The 22,947-nt window shown below is 36.2% G+C and overlaps 1 protein-coding gene across 1 annotated transcript in view; it reads right to left on the reverse strand.

Moving 5' to 3' along the window:
- The window catches only part of LOC142336278 (uncharacterized), a 152,168-nt gene that overhangs the window by 95,739 nt on the left and 33,482 nt on the right, over nt 1-22,947 (reverse strand). The window contains exon 7 of the mRNA XM_075384980.1: nt 8,717-8,901. Within this exon, the coding sequence (XP_075241095.1) occupies nt 8,717-8,901 (185 nt within the window). The remainder of the gene's footprint in view (nt 1-8,716; nt 8,902-22,947) is intronic.

Genomic DNA, 22,947 nt, shown 5'->3' on the forward strand with positions numbered 1-22,947 from the left:
ACAGAAAAAATTTAGATTAGCTAAATATATTTTACATGATTGGCATGTGAATAGATCTTACCTCCGAATCCCGGAGGTGATTTTCTATTTTCATCAACATTTCATGAGAATCATATAAAGCTTGTGTACAATCGAGTTCATTAGTTGGAGGTCGGTGTATGTAAGAATCAGGTTTCTGTTGGTGGGAGAATTTACTGCAGACATATGATTGATAGGTCAATAAGATAATGATAGCGCCAAAACAAAATTAGAATTTTGTTTAGTTTTGTGGCCACTACTTATCGACACAACAATTAAGTTCGTCAGGTAAGTTCTTCTTTCGTTCTTTGAAATTCTAATTAAAAAAATCTAAGTTTCTTGAAGTTTCTTTGAAACCCTCACATCCTCCCTCCTTTTTAAGCAAGTGTGTGGGTATAGTTTCTCCAAATCTGTCGGGTTGTTTCTGTTTCTTGTTGATGTTCGTGAAGGCTCTGAGGTTTCGGGTTGTTGGTGCTCTGCAGATGATGTGGCTGCAGAAGATTCATCTTGAAGTGAAGGTCCTACTTCTGTGTTCTGAAGTTGTTGTTCTGATTGAGATATGGTTTCCTCCACTGCTGGTTCAGTTTTCACATTGTCCTCGTCTAGTCTCGCAATTTCGTTGTCGCTCACTAGAATAGTCCGTGCTGAGTTTTCGGGCTGTATGAAAGATGTGTTCAAGCCCTTCCTGATGATAGCAGGAACTGTCCTTGTCTTTTCGTTCGCCTTGAATAGAATGGGTTTGCACAGGTCGAAATTTGCTATTGCTGATAGTCTCACTCTGCGTCCCAACAAGAGTTCATCTGGAGTTTTGCCCCTCGTCTTTGACGATAGACGGGTGATTCCATTTCCTTAATTCCCAGTGATTCACACCACTGTTTAAGGTCACCAATTACAAATTCAGGACCATTATCAGATACTAAAGTTTTTGGTATTCCGAATCTTGCAAAGATTTGACTAAGATATAACTTAAATGTTTCTGATGTTATTTCGCGCGGGGAAAACAATACCTCTGAAGATGATTCCATGTAAGTGCATCTTTCTATTGTTCGAATCCTTTTTCCGCTTCTGAACATTGTTTCCAATTGCCACTTTTGATTCGTTTCATTATGTCCTGGAAGAGTCTGTTTGTTCCAAGTTCAGTTTTGATTTGTCTGGGTCACCAAATTACTCTGGGCGAAGTAGATGTTATTGATTGCGAAGCACACTCGATCGTTGTCCGATTCGTCTTCGTCAAAATCCATTCTGCTCAAAGCATCTGCATGGGGTATCTGCTCTTCTGGCGTGTACTTCAACTCATAGTCAAAACCCATTAGAGTTATTGCCCATCTTGTGATTCTCGCTGATGCTGTCTTCGGGATCTCCTCGTCTGGTGCAAAAAGATATTTGAGCGGCTTGTGGTCAGCCTGTAGGGTAAATCGTCTTCCAAAAAGGAATTGCTTCAATCTTGTGACCACAAACACAATTGCCAGTGCTTCCCGCTCTATGTTCGAGTAGTTTTGCTCCGGTGGAGTCAATTTTATCGATACATATATGACTGGATGTCCTTCTTGGGAAAGAACCCAGCCAATGGCTTTTTCAGAGGCGTCAGTAGTAACTGTTGATTCTTTTTGTAGACTTTAAGGCTGTACGAGTGGGTTAGCACAAAATTCATTTTTTATGTCTTCAAAGGCTTTTTGTTGCATTTTGCCCCATGAGAAATCGCTATTTCTCATGTTATTTAAGGGTAGCATTTTTGTTGCAAAATCAGGAACCATTCTTCCGTAAGAATCAGCTAGCCCAACAAACGATTTGACGACATGTTTGGGATCTGTTTCTATTCCCTTTTTTGAAATGGAGTATCTCAAAAAGCTAACGCTATCGACTGGTTTTGAGTTAGATTTTTTCTCATTAGTAGTAAATTTTTTCTCGCGTAGTCGACTCTTGACTGCAAGCATTCTCTTGTCCAACTGCTCCTTGGTAGTTCCATACAGCAATACATCGTCTTGAAAGATCACAACACCTTTGATTCCTTTGAGCGTTGATTCGATGCAATTCTGGAAGATTGAAGAAGAGTTTTTCAATCCCTGAGGTAGTCGGCACATCTTGAAGTCCCTGAGATGTGTTGATTGTGCATATATCTTTTGCTTCTTCGTAAAGTTCAGTTTGATAGTAGGCATCTGAGAGGTCAATTTTGCCAGAGTATGAGGCCCCATGTAGGTTGTGGAAGATCGTCTCCATGTCTGGTATTGGGTAGTCCTCATCCATGCATCCATGTCCTTGCCATTGGTGTGCACTTTCAAATCCACGCAAAGTCTCAGTTCTCCACTCCTCTTTCTCTGCGACACCACTGGAGATGCATTAGTGACTCCTCCTGGCTGTACCGGTTCAAGGATGACTTGTCTGACCAATTGTTCAAGCTTCTCTGTGACGTTGTCTTGAACAGGTAGAGGCATTTTTCTAGCTTTGCAGAACATTGGCTGTGTTCCTGGTATCAGCTTCACATGAGCGTTTTATCCCCTCACAGCAGGTAGGTGCTCGGCTGTGATGTTGTTCACACCGAGCTTGGGTAGAAGGTCTCTACCAAGTTGTCAAATTCTTTATCAGACTGCACAACTGCTAGTTGTTTTTGCGTGAGCATGCTTCCGTCCCACTCAACGTCACAATTAAGTTGAATTTTAAATTAAGTTTTGAACTGAAAATATACAAAAATTAGCTTGTATTTATAGTAGTTATCTATGCGGAAATATACAGAGAAAACTTAGATTAGCTAAAAATATTTTACATGATTGGCATGTAAATAGATCTTAACTCCGAATCCCGGAGGTGATTTTCTATTTTCATCAACATTTCATGAGAATCATATATGGCTTGCGTACAATCGAGTTCATTAGTTGGAGGTCGGTTGATGTTAGAATCAGGTTTCTGTTGGTGGGAGAATTTACTTCTGACATATGATTGATAGGTCAATAAGATAATGATAGCGCCAAAACGAAATTAGAATTTTATTTAGTTTTGTGGCCATTACATATCGACACAGCAATTAAGTTCGTCAGGTAAGTTCTTCTTTCGTTCTTTGAAACTTTAATAAAAAAATTTCTTAAGTTTCTTGAAGTTTCTTTGAAACCATCACATCCTCCCTCCTTTTTTAAGCAAGTTTGTGGGTATAGTTTCTCCAAATCTGTCGGGTTGTTTCTGTTTCTTGTTGATGCTCTGAGGTTTCGGGTTGTTGGTGCTCTGCAGATGATGTGGCTGCAGAAGATTCATCTTGAAGTGAAGGTCCTACATCTGTGTTCTGAAGTTGTTGTTCTGATTGAGATATGGTTTCCTCCAATGCTGGTTCAGTTTTCACATTGTCCTCCTCGTCTAGTCTCGCAATTTCGTTGTCGCTCCCTAGAATAGTCCGTGCTGAGTTTTCGGGCTGTATGAAAGATGTGTTCAAGCCCTTCCTGATGATGAATGTAGCAGGAACCGTCTTTGTCTTTTCGCTGGCCTTGAATAGAATGGGTTCGCACAAGTCGAAATCTGCTTTTGTTGATAGTCTCACTCTGCGTCCCAACAAGAGTTCATCTGGAGTTTTGCCCCTCGTCTTTGAAGTGTTGCGATGTGTCATCAGTGCCCTTTGCAGGAATGCTCCAAATAACACATTAAGGTTGGGACTCCACGCTTGAAGGGCCCTCTTCACTGTCTGAGCTGCTCTTTCAGCTAGTCCATTAGCTCTTGGACGATAGACGGTTGATTCCATTTCCTTAATTCCCAGTGATTCACACCACTGTTTAAGGTCACCACTTACAAATTCAGGACCATTATCAGATACTACAGTTTTTGGTATTCCGAATCTTGCAAAAATTTGACTAAGATATAATTTAACTGTTTCTGATGTTCTATTTCCCGCGGGGAAAGCTTCTATCCAACCAGAACCCGCGTCAACAAATACTAAGATATTGCCTTGGTCCTTAACATAACCCCAGTCTATGTGGAGCCGTTCCCAAACGTCGCTTCTGGCCACGTAGAGACTGTTTTTCCCAGGCTAGGCCTGTTCATTTGACAATTTTTATATTCACCAACAAAGTGTTGAACGTCTTGGGTAATGTCAGACCACCATGCTATCATTCTGACTAATGCCTCAGTTGCATTCTTCCCGGGATGTGTTTCATGCGCTTTTGCCAAAACCAAGTGTCGTAGTTTGGGTGGAATGAAAGGAACAATACCTCTGAAGATGATTCCATGTAAGTGCATCTTTCTATTGTTCGAATCCTTTTTCCGCTTCTGAACATTGTTTCCAATTGCCACTTTTGATTCGTTTCATTATGTCCTGGAAGAGTCTGTTTGTTCCAAGTTCAGTTTTGATTTGTCTGGGTCACCAAATTACTCTGGGCGAAGTAGATGTTATTGATTGCGAAGCACACTCGATCGTTGTCCGATTCGTCTTCGTCAAAATCCATTCTGCTCAAAGCATCTGCATGGGGTATCTGCTCTTCTGGCGTGTACTTCAACTCATAGTCAAAACCCATTAGAGTTATTGCCCATCTTGTGATTCTCGCTGATGCTGTCTTCGGGATCTCCTCGTCTGGTGCAAAAAGATATTTGAGCGGCTTGTGGTCAGTCTGTAGGGTAAATCGTCTTCCAAGAATGAATTGATTAAGTCTTGTGACCACAAACACAATTGCCAGTGCTTCCCGCTCTATGTTCGAGTAGTTTTGCTCCACTGGAGTCAATTTTCTCGATAAATATATGACTGGATGTCCCTCTTGCGAAAGAACCCCGCCAATGGCTTTTTCAGAGGCGTCAGTAGTAACTGTTGCTTCTTTTTGTAGACTTTATGGCTGTACTAGTGGGTTAGCACATAATTCATTTTTTATGTCTTCAAAGGCTTTTTGTTGCATTTTGCCCCATGAGAAATCGCTATTTCTCATGTTCTTGAAGGGTAGCATTTTTGTTGCAAAATCAGGAATCATTCTTCCGTAAAAATCAGCTAGCCCAACAAACGATTTGAGTTGTTTGTTGTTAGTTGGTGCTTTTGCATTTTTTTATTTTTTCAACATGTTTGGGATCTGGTCTTATTCCCTCCTTTGAAATGGAGTATCCCAAAAAGCTAACGCTATCGACTGGTTTTGAGTTAGATTTTTTCTCATTAATAGTAAAATTTTTCTCACGTAGTCGATTCTTGACTGCAAGCGTTCTCTTGTCGAACTGCTCCTTGGTAGTTCCATACACCAATACATCGTCTTGAAAGATCACAACACCTTTGATTCCTCTGAGTGTTGATTCGATGCAATTCTGGAAGATTGAAGAAGAGTTTTTCAATCCCTGAGGTAGTCGGCACATCTTGAACGGTCCCTGAGATGTGTTGGTTGTGCATATCTTTTGCTTCTTCGTCAAGTTCAATTTGATAGTAGGCATCTGAGAATTCAATTTTGCCAAAGTATGAGGCCCCATGTAGGTTGTGGAAGATCGTCTCCATGTCTGGTATTGGGTAGTCCTCATCCATGACCTTGCTATTGATGTACACCTTCAAATCCACGCAAAGTGTCAGTTCTCCACTCTTCTTTCACTGCCACACCACTGGAGATGCAATAGTGACTCCTCCTGGCTGTACCGGTTCAAGTATACCTTGTCTGACCATTTGTTCCAGCTTCTCTGTGACCTCTTGAAGAGGTAGAGGTATTTTCTGGCTTTGCAGAACATTGGCAGTGTTCCTGGTATCAGCTTCACATGAGCTTTGTAACCCCTCACAGCAAGTAGGTGCTCGGCTGTGATGTTGTTCACACCGTGCTTGTGTAGAAGGTCTCTACCAAGTAGTCGAAATTCTTTATCAGACTGCACAACTGCTAGTTGTTTTTGCGTGAGCCTGCTTCCGTTCCACTCAACGCCACAAATAAGTGATCCCAGAAGCGTTAATTGATGACCATCATAAGCTTCGAGATGTCATATCTTACCATCCAAGTGAGGTTTACCTAGCTCAGTCCATATTTTTGATGATATCACTGTGCTATCTGCATTTTTAGTTTGCAGTTATTTAGTGAGATAGATTCCCATGTCACAGACATGCTAAAGATTTGTTCTGTAGTATAAAACATTCCCATCTCCGATGCTGGAGATGCTTGCTCTAAAGAAACCTTTTCGCAAAAGTTATTCTGTTTATTGTACTTACCTGAATTTGGTTGGGGTTTCCTTCTACACATTTTTGAGAAGTGTCCCACCTTTTCACAGGTGTTGCAATTTGTACTTAGCGCTGGACATGGTCTACTAGAGTGTGGCTTACCTCCACACATAGTGCACATGTTGTTGCTTTTATTAGCCGTAATTTTTTTATTTGGTTTTCGAAAGGTCTTTTTGATTTGAACCCAACTTCTTTCACATTTTGCAAAAGCCATTGCTTGACTTCTGAACTGTAAGCTCTCGGTCATTTCAGTAACCGACATTGCTGGTTTTGCTTTAATACCGTCTAGTAGTCTAAGTTTTGCTTCAGGGCCCCTCAAACCTGAGAAACTTTTTTTACCAACTCCTCTTCGGGGTTGGCCGCTGTTTTCAGTTTTTCGAAGTCACAATGGCGTACTTCTTCTCTAAGACGTGCTCGGAAGTCGTCGTCTGACTCCCCTACATCATGTATTACGGACAGAATTTTAGCCCTTTCTGCAGTTACTACTCTCTCTTTAGGATAAATATAATTTTGAATCGCCAATCTGTGATGTCTTTATACGGAGTGTCTATCAAAATCCTAGGACTCATTAGGCTCCTAAGTTTAATAATTGCATCTTTCCCACACATACTAAGGAAGAGATTGGTTACCTGTAGGTCCTGTACAGTACCATCGGTGTTGACCTTGTCCTCTTTCTTCTCTGCGCGACATTTCGCCACTAAAGACAATCCACGCAGTAGCTGATTCTGCATTCTGTAGATCCAAAATTTGTCTGTCTGTAGCTAGTCTGGACACCATTGTCGTGGTCAATAACACGAGTCAAATATTTCAATAAGTTCAATTTTAAATTAAATTTTGAACTGAAAATATACAAAAATTAGCTTGTATTTATAGTAGTTACCTATGCGAAAATATAGAGAAAATTTAGATTAGCTAAAAACATTTTACATGATTGGCATGTAAATAGATCTTAACTCCGACTCCCGGAGGTGATTTTCTATTTTCATCAACATTTCTTGAGAATCATATATGGCTTGGGTACAATCGAGTTCATTAGTTGGAGGTCGGTGGATGTTAGAATCAGGTTTCTGTTGGTGGGAGAAATTACCTCTGACATATGATTGATAGGTCAATAAGATAATGAGAGCGCCAAAACAAAATTAGAATTTTGTTTAGTTTTGTGGCCATTAATTATCGACACAGCAATAAAGTTCGTCAGGTAAGTTCTTCTTTCGTTCTTTGAAACTTTAATAAGGAAAACTAGATTCTTTGAAACAATTACATTTATCAAAGAATTGTTAAAATTTTGACATAAAAAAAAATGAAAAACTTTTCTGTGGCCAAACTTGTCAGCAACTTATTATCAGATCCCTTAGGAGGTTTGCTGACCCTTGAGGCTCAAAAAACCTGAATAAAGACTAAATGTCAAAAAAATTGCAAGTTTTGTCAAAAAATTCGTGATGCTAAAATCTTGCAAGACATTCCATTACATCTGAAAAATATACAGTAACCTATTTTCAAACCCTAGAGGAAGTTCCTTGACTCTTGAGGCCGAAAAACCTAAAAAACGACAAAAATTTAAAAAACTTGAAAAAAGCAAGTTTTATAAAAAAAATTGCCAAAATTTGTGGTGTTAAAACCTTGAAGCCAATCCATTACCACAAGAAACTATGCAGTAACCTATTATTAAAACCTAGAGGAGGTTCACTGACACCTAGGGCTAAAAAAAATCTGCTGAAACAGAGCTAAAAGGCTCTAAGAGCACTTAATGCCCGATGGGCGCTACCTGTTTATCCCGTTTTTGAGGACAAAAAGTCAAAAGCGTCAGACGAAAAATCGCATAAAAAAAGACCGACAGACTAATATAGTTGCTACAAACTTTGTTTGAGAGCAATTAATGATAGCGCCTAAATAATAGGCATTTGCTTGGATGAGCCGCTTATTGCAAATGTCGTAGAAAAACGGTGCACCTCTTCGAGTTGTCAAAAAGAGTGCCGTTTAAGTGTCCCCACTCGCAAATTTTACTATCATCAGCAGAAACTCTGACATCTTCTAGTGTTAGTATGCTGCTGCTACGTTTCTCTATGAAATTGTAGGCTAGCCAATGGTTTGTTTATTGCAATCTCATTTATTTTTAACCGAACGCGTGTTTCGCGGGAAAACGTTCTGATTTCTGCTAAGTTAATTTCGAAGTTATTTTGCAGTACTAAATGAGCCAACTGAATAGACGAGTGTGCAACATTAACAACAAAATTTATGAACCTTTACTGCATGCTTTTTTTTTCATTCCTCTATCAACCAATCAAAAGTTGGAAGCTTGATAAAATCGTTTTTAAATTTATTTTCTTATCGCCTGCACAATAAAATCGCTTGAAACGCTCGGAGAAAAAGCTATAGGATAAATGCTATTTTTCAGAAGCCAATGTTGAGAAAAATGTCAATTAATTCAAGACATCCAGTTTGCTCTTAAGACTCCCAGAAACCTAACATTCAAATTAGAAAAGAATTACCTTCTCAAATGTTACAAGTAGGACATAGTCGCATATTACTGAAAGATTTTAAAAAATGATAGCAGCGAACCTGTATTTCCTAATTGCTGAGCCTGGGCAAGTCTATTGCCTGTCTGCTGGAACACATTGACACTCTCTTTGAAAGAGGTCAATGACGAGTAGAGTTCATTTAGTGCTCTGTACACACCACCTTGCTGTGCTAAAGAGAGGGCCATGCCTTCATGTGCATCGTCACTGTGGGTGCTTTGGTACCACCTTAACATTGCAAATCTTTCAAATTGAACACATTCAAAACGAAAATATGTTTCTTGGCTAGCAGTCTACCTTTGTCTACATATCAAGCAGCATATACATATGAACGTTCCTAAGAAGATTAACTACAAAGCAAGACCTCAATGTTTCCTTTTGAAAAATTCTATCGTTGGAGATCATTTTGGTTTTCTATATAGTCAACAACATAAGGTTTCTGGTTTTCAGCATAACCGGCCACAAGCATTCACATTGTTAACAATTTCTAGCATACACGCTCGCAATAAAATTAAATTGAATCACAGTCTGTGATAATCACGATCTATGATAAGAAATTCGAGCAGCCGGCTTGACAAAAACTTAAAATCAGTAGCCATAATTAATCAACATAGCCAGCAAATTGCTACCGAAATAGGTCCAAAATATTCTTTCTACCCGTACAATATAGATCACCAGATACAAAAATGAGTAGAGCAAACATAATTCCCCTTTGGGATTTTTTTGGTTCGTCGCGATGCTAAAATTCAGCTTATAACATCGGCTAAATATCGCCAACTAACTCCGTGAAAAACTGTTCACTAGCAACTGGCATTGACTTAATTGTATTGTAGTCATTTACAGTCGGAAGTTCACCAAGGGTCATTAACATTTTAAAACACCAACGGCAGATTGCGGGAAAAAAGCCGGAGTTGATTCTCAAAACCCCAACTAGGATTGAAGGAATCGAAAAAAATTGTACAAATATACCCTGCAGGAACATATTTCTGTTTCTTAGAGAGGCTACAAGGGCTACTATCAATACCAATAAGCATTAGAGATAGTAACTAAGACTTATAGGAACGACCTTCAAATAGCGGGCATCTAAAATTGGGCTTTATGGGTTTATCCCGTTTCTATTTCTGACTTCAAATTTTTATACTGACTCTGTTCATTTTGAATTGCTTTGCTGAGCAATTGATGTTCAAAATCAATTTTAGCAGAATGACAGAAGAGAGAAACTAGCCTAGAGAAGTCAAAAAGATTTCACGCAAAATGTTGAAAAAGCGGCAAAATGAGGGAAAGCGAACATTTTTTTGTTCGACGAAGTAAAAAAAACATAGCCAGAAGAATTCCGGAAACGAAACGAAGGATAAAATTGCCCATAATTATGACTTAATAAATAGAACAACTATTGTGAACCCTGAACCTCCACAAATGCCATAAAAAATAAGGAAGTATATAAACGGCATTCGAACACAAATTAAACAAAAAAACAAGAAAAACTTAATGAATTTTTTAATAGTACAAGGAAGCATAAAACCGAGTAAAGTTCCTTTGCTTTTAGAGCAATGAAAAGTTCGCAAAACAATGGGCAAGTCATAATAGGCTAGGAAATTTCTCAGATTTAAAAAAGAGAAAAACTGCGAAAATAAGAAAAATGGTTTAACATTTCTCAATTTTTCTACCAAATTTCCCGTGAAAAAAATAATTGATACCAAGAGAACTTTAGTCAATTGGTAACCAAAAATATCCTAAATAACAAGCTTCTATTCGATTCCCACTTAAAGCATTAAAACGAGAAAAAAACAGGCAAAAAACCATTAAATTTTGTCTAAAAATCAGCAAAACTGAACAAAATCCTCCAAATTAGCAGTAAACTCAAATAAACTGCTCGAACACTTCCTATCAAAACAAGCCTGAAACTAATACAATATCAAAATCAAACTTCATAACCATCAAAAGTTGAAAAAAAAATGCATTGAAAAGCCGCACGTGAAAAAAGGAATTCGCTCGCTTTGAGAAATTTTTTTCAGACATCAGTTTCTCGCTCTCTCAAAAACAGCTGAATGAACAAAAACCACTCCGTTTTCGCTGGACTCTTCCAATTTTTCAGCGCCAAAATCATTTCAAACTTTTTGACGCGTTTCATTTCCCGCTTCAAAAATCACTCCAATAAAATTGATTTAAAAAAAGTAAAAAGTTAGTAAAATCTGTCATTGAAAAGTGCTCTAAATATATACCATTAAAACCTCTAGAAAAGTTCCTATCAAAAGCTAGAATAATAAAAAGTAGCAAAAGCAGAATCAGAAGATTTCAGCAAAAATTCAAAAAAAACTGAAATCAAAATCATCAACACGCATCAAAAACAACTAAATTGGACTATAGGCATCCCCAAATGCTATAAAAACTTAAAATGCTATAAAAACTTGAAGAACACAAAGAGCATATAAAAACACCTTGAAATAAATCTTAGAAAAAAATAAGCGTTTTTGATTTCACAAGAGCACATAGAGCCAAAAACGTTAAATGTTTCAGTTTATTGTCATTCTTCTTAACAAAAAAATCGTTTAAAACATACGAAAATTTAATCACTCGGTATCTAAAGACTCAGTAACTAACATGCGTCTATTCAAAGCCCATACAAAGCAATATAACAAGAGAAAAAAATGCTAAAATTCGCCTAAAATTCAGCAAAATAGCTGAAAAACCAGCAAAATTGTATAAAATTCTTATTAATCACCAAAAACCTACAAACCACTATTAAAGCAACCTTAAAAATCACACAATATCATAATCAGACTTCTAAACCAAAAAAAATTAACAAAAAAACGGTTTTAAAACGGCCGCACGTGAACACTAAATTTCGCTCGCTTAGAGAAATTTTTTTCACACCTCAATTTCTCGCTCTCTCGAAAACAGCGGAATGAACAAAAAACCACTCTCTTTTCGCTTCCCTCTTCACTTTTGTTGAGTACCCAAACCACTCAAAATTTTTCACGCGTTTCATTTCCTGCTTCAAAATTCACTCCAACTAAAGTGATTTCAAAAAAGGACTTCTCCAATACTCCTCTTCGAGTCGTAAAAAATAGGAGCGCTATAATAGCCGGTTGAGAAGATGAGCGCGGCTATTAATGACAAAATCAACTGCAATTTTCCATGGAAACAAACTTCTTAGACAATATGCTATCTTTGCTCAATATGCTGAAAGATAACAACCACGAAAGAGTACACAGCAGCTTCAAAACCCTACTTAACAAATACGAACGTTAACAATGGACAAAACCGTGTCCGGACAAAACAGTCCCAGACAAAACAGTCCCAAATTGCAAAAAAATCCCAGACAAAACAGTCCCAAGAAAGCAGACAAAATAGTCCCAAATAAATATCGGAACAAATGTAAATGTAATCTACAAACAATTATCGAACATAATCTATGAGTTAAGTTTCTGAGTGCATTTTTTAATTGATATGAATTTAGATTAAACCAAAGTCTTGTTTCAAATAAATTATTTGGCAAAAATTATGTTGTAATCAGCTTAATATTTGTTCAGTGAAATAGAATCATATGAATAATTAAGGGTTTTCTTAGTTAATTGTTGCGAATATGCTTAACTTTATCTTTAGTTCTGACTATTTTGTCTGGGACTGTTTTGTCTGCTTTCATGGGACTATTTTGTCTGGGACTGTTTTGTCTGGGAATATTTTGCTATTCGGGACTGTTTTGTCTGTTCACCGGACAAAACAAACCCAATTAAAGTCAGACGAATTGCCCTCAAACCACAGGCGCGGAAGGAGATATAATTCAGTAAAAATAAAACCAATACAGACACACTTCTCATTCGACTGGCAATAGGACCTGTAGAGTTCAGCTGCTTAAACTTCGAAATGAAATTAATTCATAGCAAAACAGTCCCAAAAAGCGAACAACCAACTGACGACGAGCGAAATGATCAGCAAACGACTGACCATGAATCGCATGCTAAGAATCCCGTAAGCTCAAAGGCTCTAAGAGAACTTGATGCCCTGGGCGCGTTTCGTTGAAAAGTCAAAAGGGCAATTTAATTCAGAAGGGCTGTAGCAAAAAAATGTTCTTTATGGTAGCAAAAAAAATCCGACTAGGGAGGTATTCAAACTTGCCACCTCCTGCGTCCTAGACTGGAGCACTTACCCCTCGTCTATCAGGCCATTATGGTAGTCATTATAGAATTGCTTGTATTCTTGCAATGCGGACTTAATTTCTCAATATCAGCACTTTAGATTAAGCAAAACATCACTCGAAAAAAACGGTCAAGCAAAAATTTTGCATAAAAAACAAACACGTTTACAATAATGGCTTCGAACATCAATCGAGAACAATTAAACATGACAAGTCCAAAACTGAAATTTAAAAAAGCATTAAATAAACAAAAACTAGACATAGAATAGACAAGATGATTCGAAAAAGCATTCGAAAAATTAAAAAATCAAAAAAACAGTAAAAACAGAAGTCAAATACACACGTGAAAAAAACAATCGAAAAATAAATTTTTGTTCGAACACCTACCAAAATCAATACTCCAAATTAACTTCAAGCAATTAAAATATTTGTATAAATTTCAAAAAAAAGACGAAAGAAATCCGAAAACTACTCGAATCTGTCCTCCCCGAGAAAACAAGCCCTTCACACAGTTAGCATCCATCTGCTGTCAGAAAATATGAAATCAGAAAATAAAAATCCTAGTTAAATAACAAAAGGAAAAATTGGCCAAAAATAAATTGACCTAAAAAGTATGACAATTCAATTACTTTTTCACAGAGTAAATGTACATATATAAACAAAAAATTGCTCTATTAAATCTAGGCTATGAAACTGCTCAAGCAATGGAAGAAAAGCCTTTAAAAACTCTAAATTTGAAAAGAAGAAATATTTTAAAAAATTTATCTATGTTCTGTCGAATTATATAAAATGATTTGCACTAAAACTTTCATTACATTAGCAAATTACTCATAGGAGTGTTAAGCTTCAATTCAGTAAACGAACGCAGCCGGCAAATTGCCGAAAAATAGCCGCCGCTGATCTGCTTGGCGCACATGGGGATTGGAACAGAAACAGAAAACATTAAGAGATAGAAATTGACAATGTTTCTTAGTGTCAACGTTTTCTTGTTTGGCGTGTACATTCGGCAGATTCGGTACAAATTTGGCTTCTATAGTGAAAGCTCTTAATTCGACTTCTATAGTGAAGATTCTTAAGCATAATACTAATCCCAGCTAGCATTCGCGTCAATAAACTTTGATAACCTAATGCACTGACAATGACCGGGCTTTATATGCATGCCGTGTTTCTTTTGATTTTGCTCTTTTGACATTGACCAAATTCAATACATTGCGTAACTCAATGCGTGAAAGAAATTAAAATCAATTCAATGTAAACAGTGAGTGCAGTAAGTCAGAAGTCAAACGTGAAAACTATGACATATGTAAAACGAAAAACGTGATCAAAAGGTAAAGGGAATTAAGAAAGGAGACCGCCTAAATAATATCCGATGAGAACCTGACGGCGGCTATTAATAAGTGCAATAAAACAATGAAATGCGTAAAATAAAGCTAAAAGAAGCAAATTAGCGTAAATCTCCCATTAATTACCATAGAGCTTCAAAACGCTATCTTAAACATAGCCGACTAACATCGGATGAATTGCTCTCAAACGACCGACGAGCGGTGTGCTTTGGCAGTACCCAGCTAGAGGATGCTAGAATTGGGGGAGAGTTCCAAAAAGGCAGGTGGACGGTGGTAGCGTTTAAAGAGTGAGTGGGGATCAACCTTTTAAGATTAGGAACCTCCCTTCAAAAAATTATCTCAGAATAGTTTTGGTGAATGGCACACTTAAAGATTACTTAAGTGCAAGACTCTAAAAAGCTGCTCAGCCACAATGCCCTTCGCGCTTGATCTGTTTATCCCGTTTTTAAGAACGAAAAGTAAAAAATGTCAGACAAAACATCGCTCAAATGAAAAATCGCATTTAAACGACCACAGGACTAATATAATTGCTGCAAACTTCGTTTGTAAGCAACTAACAACCCTAATTGCAATTCTCAACTTTATAACATGAACGACTAACGTCGGTCGCATTGCTCTCAAAGTACCAAACGAGCAGTTGGCTTCGTTAGTAGCTAGCCACGGATTAGTGAGGCTAGCTTTAGCTTGAGTCGACTCGGCAACTTTTAGTATTCTAGACTTGTTAGTGAATAAATCAAATAAAAAACTGATATTTTAAGCTCCCAGATTCCGCAGTAAAAAAGTTCAAAACTATTTTTTGTCTCTAGTATTATATCAAGTAATCCATCTGCAAGACTTGAGAAGCTTCGTTGGCCAGTAATGATCGTTAAACTCAGAAAAGGACAAAAATATTCAGAAATTTTGAAAACAAGCGGAAAATTTAACAAAATTTTGCTAACAATCAAGATATTAAAATCTAAGAAACCATTTCAATGTCTCAAGAGACTATCCAGTATCCTTATTTCAAGCTGAAAATAGTTTCACTGGCTCATAAAGATCCATAAACTTGGAACATAATAATTTTCCGAAAATTTGAAAAACTAAATATCAAAAAATTGCTAAAGCTGGAGTCATTAAAACATTGATAACCATTCCATTAACTCTAGAATATAAGCGACAGCTTATCAGCAAAACTTGGAGGAGCTCCTTAGGACCCTGGTGCCGGAAAAATGATAAAAAAAATCAAGAAGATTCAAAAAACTTGAAATTGCAAATATTTTTTAAAAATTGCCGATATTAAAATCTTGAAAACATTCAATTACATCTAAAAGCTATGCAGTAACCTATAATCAAACACTGGAGGAGGTTATGTGCCTCTTGAGGCTGGAGAAACCTAAAATATGACAAAAAATTTCAAAAAAACTTGAAAAATTGCAGGTTGCATTAAAAAACTGCTAAAATTTGTGGTAATAAAAGTTGAGAACTAATCCATGGCCACAAAACATTTCCAATAACTTATTATGAAACACTAAGGGAGAGTTTCTGTTATGCTGAAGAACCTGAATAATGACAATAAATGTAAAAAAAATTCAAAAAATTGCAAAATTTGTAAAAAAAAGATGCTAAAATTCGTGGCGTTGAAATCTTGAAAAACATTCGATTACATTTAGAAACTATACAGTAACCTATTGTCAAAACTTATAGGAGGTTCCTCAGCTCTTGAGACTGGAGAAACCTAATAACCAACAAAAAAATTCAGAAGTTTTGAAATGCAAGTTTTATAAAAAAAAAAATCACTAAAAACAGTCAGTATTTTATTATCAAACCCTTAAGGACGTTTTCTGGCCCCTGCATCCGGAAAGACGTGAATAAAATTAAATGTCAAAAAATTGAAAATTGCACGTTTATTAAAAAAAAGATGCTAAAAGTCGTGATGTTACAATTTTGAAACCATTCCAATACCACTAGAAACGATGCAGTAACCTATTATAAAACCCTAGAGAAAGTTCCTTGACACCTAGGGCTGAAAGAACTCAAAAAAAGACAAAAAATTTTCAAAAAGCTTGAAAAAAATTTTGAAAATCAGTATAAAAAATGTTTTTAGCCATCGGTTGTTCGGGGGGGGGCAATAGTGGGCGGTCACCAGTGGGGGTGTCTTCAACCTCTAAGAACCGCCCTTCACACCATAAAAATAAGTCTCCAAAACAGTTTGAGCTGAAAGGCTGTAAGAGCACTTAATGGCCGCTACGCGCTACCTGTTTATCCGATTTTTGAGACCGAAAAGTCAAACACGTCAGACGAAAAATCCGTCAACAACAAATCGCATAAAAAAAGACCGACAGAACTAAAATAATTGCTACAAACTTGGAGAGCAATTAAAAACCTTTTAAACACAAAATTTTAAGAACTAATAAGACAACCTTTAACAATCCGCACTTGGAAAAAATTCCCTAACTTGGCGAAGATTCTTTTATAACATGCATTTGTCGCCCTGTTTCGAAAAGTATGCACACAAAACCACTTTCTGCTTGCTCCCTTCTGCGAATCTGTTCACTAAAACTCTCTGAACTTCGTTTTGCTTTTAGAAAAAAAACTAACATAACCGACTAACGTCGGGCGAATTGCTCTCAAACAACCGGCGAGCGGTTGGCTTCGTCAGCAGCCAGCCACGGTTTAGTGAGACTAGCTTTAAATTGATTCGACTCTGCAACTTTTAGTTTTCTAGCCTTGTTAGTAAATAAATCAAATAAGAAAATGATATTTTAAAAATTTGAAAAAAATTGCAAAGTTCACGCTTGATCTGTTTATCCCGTATTTGATAACGAAAAGTAAAACTGTCAGACAAAAAATCGCTCAAATGAAAAATCGCATTTAAAAAACCACAGGACTAATATAATTGCTGCAAACTTCGTTTGTAAGCAACTAACAACCCTAATTGCAATTCTCAACTTTATAACATGAACGACTAACGTCGGTCGCATTGCTCTCAAAGTACCAAACGAGCAGTTGGCTTCGTTAGTAGCTAGCCACGGATTAGTGAGGCTAGCTTTAGCTTGAGTCGACTCGGCAACTTTTAGTATTCTAGACTTGTTAGTGAATAAATCAAATAAAAAACTGATATTTTAAGCTCCCAGATTTCCCAGTAATGATCGTTAAACTCAGAAAAGGACAAAAATATTCAGAAAATTTGAAAACAAGCGGAAAATTTAACAAAATTTTGCTAACAATCAAGATATTAAAATCTAAGAAACCATTTCAATGTCTCAAGAGACTATCCAGTATCCTTATTTCAAGCTGAAAATAGTTTCACTGGCTCATAAAGATCCATAAACTTGGAACATAATAATTTTCCAAAAATTTGAAAAACTAAATATCAAAAAATTGCTAAAGCTGGAGTCATTAAAACATTGATAACCATTCCATTAACTCTAGAATATAAGCGACAGTTTATCATCAAAACTTGGAGGAGCTCCATAGGACCCTGGTGCCGGAAAAATGATAAAAAAAATCAAGAAGATTCAAAAAACTTGAAATTGCAAATATTTTTTCAAAATTGCCGATATTAAAATCTTGAAAACATTCCATTACATCTAAAAGCTATGCAGTAACCTATAATAAAACCCTGGAGGAGGTTATGTGCCTCTTGAGGCTGGAGAAACCTAAAATATGACAAAAAATTTCAAAAAACTTGAAAAATTGCAGGTTGCATTAAAAAAACTGCTAAAATTTGTGGTAATAAAAGTTGTGAACTAATCCATAGCCAAAAAACATTTCCAATAACTTATTATGAAACCCTAAGGGAGAGTTTCTGTTATGCTGAAGAACCTGAATAATGACAATAAATGTAAAAAAAATTCAAAAAATTGCAAAAATTGTAAAAAAAAAAGATGCTAAAATTCGTGGCGTTGAAATCTTGAAAAACATTCGATTACATTTAGAAACTATACAGTAACCTATTGTCAAAACTTATAGGAGGTTCCTCAGCTCTTGAGACTGGAGAAACCTAATAACCAACAAAAAAATTCAGAAGTTTTGAAACGCAAGTTTTATCAAAAAAAAAATCACTAAAAACAGTCAGTATTTTATTATCAAACCCTTAAGGACGTTTTCTGGCCCCTGCATCCGGAAAGACGTGAATAAAATTAAATGTCAAAAAATTGAAATTTGCACGTTTTTTAAAAAAAAGATGCTAGAAGTCGTGATGTTACAATTTTGAAACCATTCCAATACCACTAGAAACGATGCAGTAACCTATTATAAAACCCTAGAGAAAGTTCCTTGACACCTAGGGCTGAAAGAACTCAAAAAAAGACAAAAAATTTTCAAAAAGCTTGAAAAAATTTTTGAAAATCAGTATAAAAAATGTCTTTAGCCATCGGTTCTTCGGGGAGGGGGCAATAGTGGGCGGTCACCAGTGGGGGTGTCTTCAACCTCTAAGAACCGCCCTTCACACCATAAAAATAAGTCTCCAAAACAGTTTGAGCTGAAAGGCTGTAAGAGCACTTAATGGCCGCTACGCGCTACCTGTTTATCCAATTTTTGAGACCGAAAAGTCAAACACGTCAGACGAAAAATCCGTCAACAACAAATCGCATAAAAAAAGACCGACAGAACTAATATAATTGCTACAAACTTTGAGAGCAATTAAAAACCTTTTAAACACGAAATTTTAGGAACTAATAAGACAACCTTTAACAATCCGCACTTGGAAAAAATTCCCGAATTTGGCGAAGATTCTTTTATAACATGCATTTGTCGCCCTGTTTCGAAAAGTATGCACACAAAACCACTCTCTGCTTGCTCCCTTCTGCGAATCTGTTCAGTAAAACTCTCTGAACTTCGTTTTGCTTTTAGAAAAAAAAACTAACATAACCGACTAACGTCGGGCGAATTGCTCTCAAACAACCGGCGAGCGGTTGGCTTCGTCAGTAGCCAGCCACGGTTTAGTGAGACTAGCTTTAAATTGATTCGACTCTGCAACTTTTAGTTTTCTAGCCTTGTTAGTAAATAAATCAAATAAGAAAATGATATTTTAAAAATTTGAAAAAATTGCACAGTTCTTCACGCTTGATCTGTTTATCCCGTATTTGATAACGAAAAGTAAAACTGTCAGACAAAAAATCGCTCAAATGAAAAATCGCATTTAAAAAACCACAGGACTGATATAATTGCTGCAAACTTCGTTTGTAAGCAACTAACAACCCTAATTGCAATTCTCAACTTTATAACATGAACGACTAACGTCGGTCGCATTGCTCTCAAAGTACCAAACGAGCAGTTGGCTTCGTTAGTAGCTAGCCACGGTTTAGTGAGGCTTGCTTTAGCTTGAGTGAACTTGGCAACTTTTAGTATTCTAGACTTGTTAGTGAATAAATCAAATAAAAAACTGATATTATAAGCTCCCAGATTTCGCAGTAAAAATGTTCAAAACTATTTTTTGTCTCTATTATTATGTCAAGTAATCCATCTGCAAGACTTGAGAAGCTTCGTTGGCCAGTAATGATCGTTAAACTCAGAAAAGGACAAAAATATTCAGAAATTTTGAAAACAATCGGAAAATTTAACAAAATCTTGCTAACAATCAAGATATTAAAATCTTAGAAACCATATCATTGTCTCAAGAGACTATCCAGTATCCCTATTTCAAGCTGACAATAGTTTCACTGGCTCATAAAGATCCATTAGCTTGGAACATAATAATAATTTTCCGAAAATTTGAAAAATTAAATATCAAAAAATTGCTAAAGCTGGAGTCATTAAAATATTGATAACCATTCCATTAACTCTAGAATATAAGCGACAGCTTATCAGCAAAACTTGGAGGAGCTCCATAGGACCCTGGTGCCGGAAAAATGATTAAAAAAATCAAGAAGATTCAAAAAAACTTGAAATTGCAAATATTTTTTAAAAATTGCCGATATTAAAATCTTGAAAAACATTCCATTACATCTAGAAGCTATGCAGTAACCTATAATCAAACCCTGGAGGAGGTTATGTGGCTCTTGAGGCTGGAGAAACCTAAGAAATGACAAAAAACTTTGAAAACTTGAAAAAATTGCAGGTTGCATTAAAAAAACTGCAAAAATTTGTGGTAATAAAAGTTGAGAACTAATCCATGGCCACAAAACATTTCCAATAACTTATTATGAAACCCTAAGGGAGATTTTCTGTTAGCCTGAAGAACCTGAATAATGACGATAAATGTCAAAAAAAATTCAAAAAATTGCAAATTTTGTTTAAAAAAAGATGCTAAAATTCGCGGCGTTGAAATCTTGAAAAACATTCGATTACATTTAGAAACTATACAGTAACCTATTGTCAAAACTTAGAGGAGGTTCCTCAGCTCTTGAGACTGGAGAAACCTAATAACCAACAAAAAAATCAGAAGTTTTTGAAATGCAAGTTTTATCAAAAAAAATCACTAAAAACAGTCAGTATTTTATTATCAAACCCTTAAGGACGTTTTCTGGCCCCTGCATCCGGAAAGACGTGAATAAAATTAAATGTCAAAAATTGAAATTCGCAGGTTTTTTTAAAAAAATGCTAAAATTCGTGATGTTACAATTTTGAAACCATTCCAATACCACTAGAAACGATGCAGTAGCCTATTATAAAACCCTAGAGAAAATTCCTTGACACCTAGGGCTGAAAGAACAAAAAAAAAGACAAAAAATTTTCAAAAAGCTTGAAAAAAATTTTGAAAATCAGTATAAAAAATGTTTTTAGCCATCGGTTGTTCGGGGGGGCAATAGATGGCGGTCACCAGTGGGGGTGTCTTCAACCTCTAAGAACCGCCCTTCACACCATAAAAATAAGTCTCCAAAAGTTTGAGCTGAAAGGCTGTAAGAGCAGTTAATGGCCGCTGCGCGCTACCTGTTTATCCCATTTTTGAGAACGAAAAGTCAAAAACGTCAGACGAAAAATCCGTCAAGCGACAAATCGCATAAAAAAGACCGACAGAACTAATATAATTGCTACAAACTTTGTTTGAGAGCAATTAAAAACCTTTTAGATAACACGAAACTTTTAGAACTAATAAGACCACCTTAAAAAATCCGCACTTGAAATTCCCGAACTTGGGCGAAAATACTTTTATAACATGCACTTGTCGCTCTGTTTCGAAAGGTATGCACACAAAACCACTCTCTGCTTGCTCCCTTCTTAGAATCTGTTCTTTAAAACTCTCCGAACGTCGTTTTGCTTTTATAAAAAAAACTAACATAACCGAGTAACGTCGGGCAAATTGCTGTCAAACGACCGGCGGGCGGCTGGCTTCGTCAGTAGCCAGCCACGGTTTAGTGAGACTAGCTTTAAATTGATTCGACTCTGCAACTTTTAGTTTTCTAGCCTTGTTAGTAAATAAATCAAATAAGAAAATGATATTTTAAAAATTTGAAAAATATTGCAAAGTTCTTCACGCTTGATCTGTTTATCCCGTATTTGATAACGAAAAGTAAAACTGTCAGACAAAAAATCGCTCAAATGAAAAATCGCATTTAAAAAACCACAGGACTAATATAATTGCTGCAAACTTCGTTTGTAAGCAACTAACAACACTAATTGCAATTCTCAACTTTATAACATGAACGACTAACGTCGGTCGCATTGCTCTCAAAGTACCAAACGAGCAGTTGGCTTCGTTAGTAGCTAGCCACGGTTTAGTGAGGCTTGCTTTAGCTTGAGTCGACTTGGCAACTTTTAGTATTCTAGACTTGTTAGTGAATAAATCAAATAAAAAACTGATATTATAAGCTCCCAGATTTCGCAGTAAAAATGTTCAAAACTATTTTTTGTCTCTATTATTATGTCAGGTAATCCATCTGCAAGACTTGAGAAGCTTCGTTGGCCAGTAATGATCGTTAAACTCAGAAAAGGACAAAAATATTCAGAAATTTTGAAAACAATCGGAAAATTTAACAAAATCTTGCTAACAATCAAGATATTAAAATCTTAGAAACCATATCATTGTCTCAAGAGACTATCCAGTATCCCTATTTCAAGCTGACAATAGTTTCACTGGCTCATAAAGATCCATTAGCTTGGAACATAATAATAACTTTCCGAAAATTTGAAAAATTAAATATCAAAAAATTGCTAAAGCTGGAGTCATTAAAATATTGATAACCATTCCATTAACTCTAGAATATTAGCGACAGCTTATCAGCAAAACTTGGAGGAGCTCCATAGGACCCTGGTGCCGGAAACATGATAAAAAAAAATCAAGAAGATTCAAAAAACTATTTTTTAAAAATTGCCGATATTAAAATCTTGAAAAACATTCCATTACATCTAGATGCTATGCAGTAACCTATAATCAAACCCTGGAGGAGGTTATGTGGCTCTTGAGGCTGGAGAAACCTAAGAAATGACAAAAAATTTTGAAAACTTGAAAAAATTGCAGGTTGCATTAAAAAAACTGCAAAAATTTGTGGTAATAAAAGTTGAGAACTAATCTATGGCCACAAAACATTTCCAATAACTTATTATGAAACCCTAAGGGAGATTTTCTGTTAGGCTGAAGAACCTGAATAATGACGATAAATGTCAAAAAAAAATTCAAAAAATTGCAAATTTTGTTTAAAAAAAGGTGCTAAAATTCGCGGCGTTGAAATCTTGAAAAATATTCGATTACATTTAGAAACTATACAGTAACCTATTGTCAAAACTTAGAGGAGGTTCCTCAGCTCTTGAGACTGGAGAAACCTAATAACCAACAAAAAAAATCAGAAGTTTTGAAATGCAAGTTTTATCAAAAAAAATCACTAAAAACAGTCAGTATTTTATTATCAAACACTTAAGGACGTTTTATGGCCA

This window comes from Convolutriloba macropyga, chromosome 3 (genome assembly GCF_964194025.1).
Source record: "Convolutriloba macropyga chromosome 3, txConMacr16.3, whole genome shotgun sequence".
NCBI classification, from domain to species: domain Eukaryota; kingdom Metazoa; phylum Xenacoelomorpha; order Acoela; family Convolutidae; genus Convolutriloba; species Convolutriloba macropyga.